Consider the following 6,000-nt stretch of genomic DNA (forward strand, 5'->3'; position numbering starts at 1 on the left):
TCTTTTCTTCTTCCTCCTCCCTTCCCTCCCCGACAGGCTCATGCCTCGAGAGTCAGCTGGCCGAAAGTCCAGCAATGCAGGTCGACGGGAGCGACTTAGCCTCGCCAATGTCACCTCGTGCTAGCAAGAGCCGGATGTCCATGAAGCTTCGGCGTTCCTCTGGTTCCGCCAACAAGACTTGACTTAAGTGAGCAAACACACACACGACATCTTCCTGCGGGACACTCCAGAACTCCGCCCACTGCACTGTCAGAGACAAACCACGCCCTCTTGCTGCGATAGCTGTCTGACTCCTCCCATCCAGAGCCAGAAAGATCAGAGACAACTGAAATGTTTCATTTTGCCAACCGCTGATGGATATCGCAGTGCATTTTACTTCAATAAGTTTCTCTGCTGTTGTCGTAGCTGGTGCCACTGAAGCTGCCCTCCACTCAGAGTGCCAGTGATCGCATAATAAAGTCGCCATCGTATCAACTACAACTTTTTTGTTATATATATTTGTACAGAAGACGCACTGAGGTTTTCGACATACTCGATGGCTGGAGAAGTGCTCAACGTGTTTGTGGAGCAGATCTACGTTTAAACTGAAGCACTTCTTGCCGTTACGTTTATTTCAGTTTGGGGTTTTTTTTTTCACTCCTAATGTGTAACGTGTTTTTTATGTAACATTGACACTCACATTTGTTGGTCTATTTGCTGGTTTTCTTTTTTGGTTTTTCTGTTTTTCTTTTTTCTTTTATTTATGTTACTGTTATACTGAACCACCCCTTTGTCATTTGAAACTGTGTATATATCTATAAATATAAAATATATACATATTTAATGTATGTGTATAGTGTATGAACAGTATCTGATCTGTGTACATATTTGACAGTATTTAAATCAACCAAAAACAAAAGGCCACTTAGAACAAGTCTTCAGTTTGAATGTCTGTCTGTATGGCTAGGTTTTGTTTCGTTGCACAGCAGCCGTAGAGACGAGCCCACGCTGGTTTATCAGCTCATTTACAGCATAAATCATTTGACTGCAGCGCTCTTTTTGATTCATCTCATCTCGGATGAGATTTTTAAGGAAAGTGTGAATGAGACGCCACATTAACAGGTCTTGCAGGCAGACGGCGACGTTGCCAAATTGAACCGAACTACCCGCTTCAGGACTTTTTGAGCAAGTTCAAAAGCCTTTAATGTAATCTTGTTCTGTTCTTCTTCTTTTTAGACGTGGAAGTGTACACTAGTTTTCAATCTGCATTTCTTCCTTCCACGTTTATGGGATAAAAGGGTAACTGACCCTGTAGACTACGGATGCAAGTTATAACTGTTGCCATGTTTAAGATAAAGTCAAGTTTGTATATTTTCTTGAAAGCTATGTGAGACTTCATGATTTTTATTGTTTTTCTTTTTTTAATTTGAAATCATTTAGAAATGTATCTCAAGAAATATATATATATATGTGTGGAGTTGAAATCATGCAGCACCCTTCTGGATTGAAATGATAAGGTGTAAATTAAAGGCCTGCACACGAGCAACTGAAACCTGTGCGTAATTTCAAGAGGAAAAAAGAAAAAAAAACATCCTCGTGGGTAGATTTTGTGTTACTACTGACCAAATGCTGCATGATTCCAGTACTAACTGCATGTGTTGATATAACAGCTGCACAACACACAAGCACACGCACAGATCCACAATGTTGGTCATACGGTTGTATATCTATACATTTGTATCGGATGTCGAAAGAGAGTGGAAGATGTGCAACTACACTTAAGAATAAAAGTATTCTTATAACATCACAAATCCTGTGCAGTTACTGGGTGCAACAAATGTTTAACCTGTTTTATTGTGATGTCTTCTTTTTCTGTTTTAATATCAGCTTCTCCAGTGGATTTGGGCAAATAACAAATAAGCTAAGGGTATTTGAAGACAATTTGGTTTATTGATCTCTTCATTTCCCCCATAATAGCTGAAAATGACTACATATGAAAATATAAATGACACTTGTGGTTTATTATTACATGTAGGCCTCTAATAGTCTTGATGTATGCTATGGCATTTCTTGGCAGTTATGATATAAATACATTACCTTTTTTTTGCAGCTACTGTTGTCAATTAAAATATGAAATGTACTGGACCTTAATTCATGATCTAGAAATCAAAGCACCTTCTAAGACGGTTGAGACTAAACAAGCTTTCCATGGAAGCTACTTTTACAATGAGACACAAAATATATTCATTTACTTTTTCCCATATTATAATGATATATGTTAATGAGTGAACCTGGTGAGAGCTTTGAGTCTCAAGCCCAATAGGTTTGATGTCTTTCCCGCTATAAACCGTTTCATGAATGAAATTAAATTGGCAACATTAAGTACCTTTTATGGGTAACACTTTATAACTTTATCCAAAAGAATTATTATCAGTAATGAGTTTCAACTAGAGGTGAATTAACCATTTCAGTGAACGCAATATTATACATGTGAATACATAATATTCACATTTGAATTTGAGAACTAATGTGAAAAGAATTATACAGAGTTCACGCAGTTGTGGAAAACTTGGAGATTTCAGATAATTGAGATGTGAGGCTTGGAAAATGCACAGAAATGAATAAAATGTTTGAAATTTTAAAATAATAAAAATACAAAACAAAAGCAATATTTATATTTCTCAGCTCTAATATAAAGACTAGAAATTTCTATTAAAATGCAATTTAAAATTGTATATATATATATATATACATTTTCCAGTAATTATGAAATGGAAAAGTCCCCCTATTATGTCTGTTAATAAATTGCTGTTCTTTTATTAAAAGGTATTCAGTGTTACCCAAGATGATCAAAGAATACATAAACTAGCCCTGTTGTCAAAGAAGACCTTGCAGAGTTCGATATTCCCACATTAAGACACTGGATGTAGTCTACTGAGTGATAATATTAACAACAAACCGTTAGACATGATCATAACTGTTTCAGAACTCAGCACCCCGGCCTGACGGCCATCTGTAAGAGCATCACCTGTCTGTTCTCTGTGGGATGAGATTTGTTGATGTGTCTGGTCAAGCCTGGAGAACTGAAGAACGTGGAGGGACAGTGTTTGCATGAGAATATCTGCTGTTCTCCAGTGCTCAGATCGGGTCTGAGGAGCAGGTCATCTCTGACCGCGTGCCAGAGTCTGTGTTTGTCCCTGATCTCCGCGGAGGGGAAGTGCGCTCCGCACAGGTGACACGGGAAAGTGATCTGCCCGCTCTCTATGTGACTGTACGGAGATGCTTTGATCGTCTCGTGCGCGGCCAGGTGTTTCCTCAGGTAGGCTTGCCTGCGAAACTTCTTGCTGCAGTAGTGGCATTCATACACCTCTTCTGGGCTAGGCGAGGGCAAGTAAGGGGTGGTGGACCTGTCGGGCTCATCGGGGCAGTGATCGAACAACCTTGAGCTTTCCGCGGGGCCGATGTGCATCTCAAAGCATTTCTCGGAGGATGGGTACCTTTGATCCAGAGGAGGGTCTTGGGAAACTCTGTGAATCATGTTGCTGTCCGGTGCTGATCTGTGATGCTGGGAGCTGTCCGGAATCAGCTGGTGCTGATTGTTTCCACCCATCTTGCTGGCGTTCTCCTTCCCCTCCACTGAGGTCTTCTCGTGGTTACGCGCTTCCAGCGCGGACTTCTTCGCGTCCCCGGTGCTCAGACCACGAGGTTTGTGCCATCTGCGATGAGACGCGAGGTTAGCAGGACAGCTGAAAACTTTGTCGCACTCCGGGCAGCGGTATTCAACCCGCACGATTCTGGAGCACTTGTGCTGGGCCAGAGAAAACGGATCAGGGTATTCTTCCTTACAAAGCTGGCAGATAAACTCACCCAGCGGCTTTTTTCTGCCACTTTGCGGAGCCAGTTTTGACTCGGGAATTTCTTTTTTTATTTTAAGCCCGAGGACCGGTGAGGTGGTGACTTCGTCTTCAAAATTGAGCTTTCTGATGACTTTAGCCTTTTTTGGTGCTTTGCTTTTGCGCTCTGTGTCCATGAACGCGCGTTTTACGCATTGATGAAACGCGGGGTAGGTGGGCACCGAAGAGGGCACCGGTGTGCCAAACTTCATGTCAGAGTTGTTCATTAGCAGACGCTCGATTGAAGACACCGGGGTGGCCAAGGGAAAGGACTCTGCCATGGCTGGTGAGCTCAGACACCTGTCAAAAAACTCCGTGCTGATGGGTTTGATCGGGCTGTAGGAGTCGGTGCTGTTGCGCGGAGATGACGCGCTCTGTTCCGGGTGGCTGAAGTAGTTCTGTGCGTAATCGACACTCTCTCCAACAACCCCAGAGTCCTCCAGAAGACGCGTCTGCTCATTTTTAGAGCTGATACCACTTGCCCATGATTCTCTCGTAGGTTCCAGCACGTCCAGGACACTTGCATTTTGAGTTTGGCTTGGCAGGTCCTCTTTGCGCGGCTCTTTTTCTTCTTGCGCACGCACCTTGTAGGATGCTGATGAGCCACGTTTACTCCTTTTCACTAAAAATCCTCGTGGCATCTTCTCGTCGGATTCACCCAGAGTCCAGATGAAACTACTGAAGAGAGGATGCGGGCTGGACACTGTCACCTTGATGCTTCCCGCTCGCGTTTTATCCTTTGGTTCGACTTCAGGTTCTGTGTGAGGTCACTGTCAATGCCGCAGTTGTGCCCAATCAGCACTGGTATTCGAACGAAGGGGCGGGGCGGGCATTAATGAGCTGATCCAGTTACAGATTCATTTCTAATGGCCAGCAGATTGTTATCTCAAAAGGTCTCAGGGGATCGATGGGCTCTTTAACCTTCCCATGTTTTCAGTTTCCTGTTCGGTAATGTGAGATCGGTCCATCTACATGCACTGAACTTAATTATTTGTATTATTATAAGTGTCAATCTATACCTATACAGAATATGCACATTTTACATACATTAATACATACATTATTTTATAAATGTATATGTATTTATTTTCATTTATCCTGAGGCTAAATGAAAATAAATACATATACATTTATAAAATAATGTAAAATAATACAATATATATTAATTTACTTTCCTACAGCTAATAATATATGACAATTTTCATTATAAATGTTTTATTTAAAATCAATTATATAGGCTATATAATTGATTTTAAATAATACATTTAAAATGAATGTTAATTCAAATTAAATTAAATGAGAATTTATTTTTTATTATCAAATTTCGTGTTTAAAGCTATAAGTAAAACTAAATTATTATTTTCATTCGTTTATCTTAGTATTAGCTATCATTGGGCTAACTTTATCTTAAAAACAAATTGAAACCAGATTTATTTTATTTAATCATTTAAGTTAAAATAATATGTTGTCTCGGAGGACAGGGACGCATATATCAAATTAATAAACATGTTTCTAATAATAGCATAAGCTAATTCAAGCTAACTCGACTAATAAATAATTCCCTCTAAATATAAATTCATACTTTTTCTAAATCACTTTTAAGTTAAATGTCCATATAGACCTACAGAAATAGCAATATATTGCTGTCTTAAAGTGACTGTTGTAACGTGTGTGTGTGTGTGTGTGTGTGTGTGTGTGTGTGTGTGTGTGTGTGTGTGTGTGTGTGTGTGTGTGTGTGTGTGTGTGTGTGTGTGTGTGTGTGTGTGTGTGTGTGTGTGTGTGTGTGTGTGTGTGTGTGTGTGTGTGTGTGTGTGTGTGTGTGTGTGTGTGTGTGTGTGTGTGTGTGTGTGTGTTTACAACGTAGCGTACCAGACCGAACTATTCAAATCTAACAGTACAATACAAGAATATGTTATATTGTAATTGGTGGCCGAGCACATGTGTCAGTGATGAACACATCTGTACAGTGAACGATGAGAATGTGTTCCACTGTATTTCCCATGTGAGTGTGTTTGGGGTCAGACAGGCTGCTGATAACCCGCAGAATCTGCAGACGCTGATAAGAGACGCATCTGTGGAGGGGGTGGATGCTGAAGCCCAAACCTGTTAGGATCCCATTATGTTCAGC

The 6,000-nt window shown here is 40.7% G+C and overlaps 2 protein-coding genes across 8 annotated transcripts in view; one reads left to right on the top strand and one right to left on the bottom strand.

The window, feature by feature from the left end:
* Window positions 1–1,790, top strand: part of ralgapa1 (Ral GTPase activating protein catalytic subunit alpha 1) — a 74,605-nt gene extending 72,815 nt beyond the window's left edge. For 6 of the 7 annotated variants that reach the window (XM_077239031.1, XM_077239035.1, XM_077239032.1 and 3 more), the window contains one exon: window positions 37–1,790. In XM_077239031.1, the coding sequence (XP_077095146.1) occupies window positions 37–182 (146 nt within the window). In that variant the 3' untranslated portion in view covers window positions 183–1,790. The remainder of the gene's footprint in view (window positions 1–36) is intronic. The other variant, XM_077239038.1, reaches the window with a different exon arrangement.
* Window positions 1,791–2,896: 1,106 nt separating this feature from the next.
* insm2 (insulinoma-associated 2) lies at window positions 2,897–4,561 on the bottom strand. The gene has a single exon (XM_077239042.1). The coding sequence runs from the start codon at window positions 4,511–4,513 to the stop codon at window positions 2,969–2,971; it is 1,545 nt and encodes a 514-aa protein (XP_077095157.1). The 5' UTR covers window positions 4,514–4,561; the 3' UTR covers window positions 2,897–2,968.
* Window positions 4,562–6,000: the final 1,439 nt, after the last annotated feature.

The sequence above is a fragment of the Siphateles boraxobius genome, unplaced genomic scaffold (assembly GCF_051911475.1).
Source record: "Siphateles boraxobius isolate OS27281-9 unplaced genomic scaffold, OSU_SipBor_1 22, whole genome shotgun sequence".
Lineage (NCBI taxonomy): Eukaryota > Metazoa > Chordata > Actinopteri > Cypriniformes > Leuciscidae > Siphateles > Siphateles boraxobius.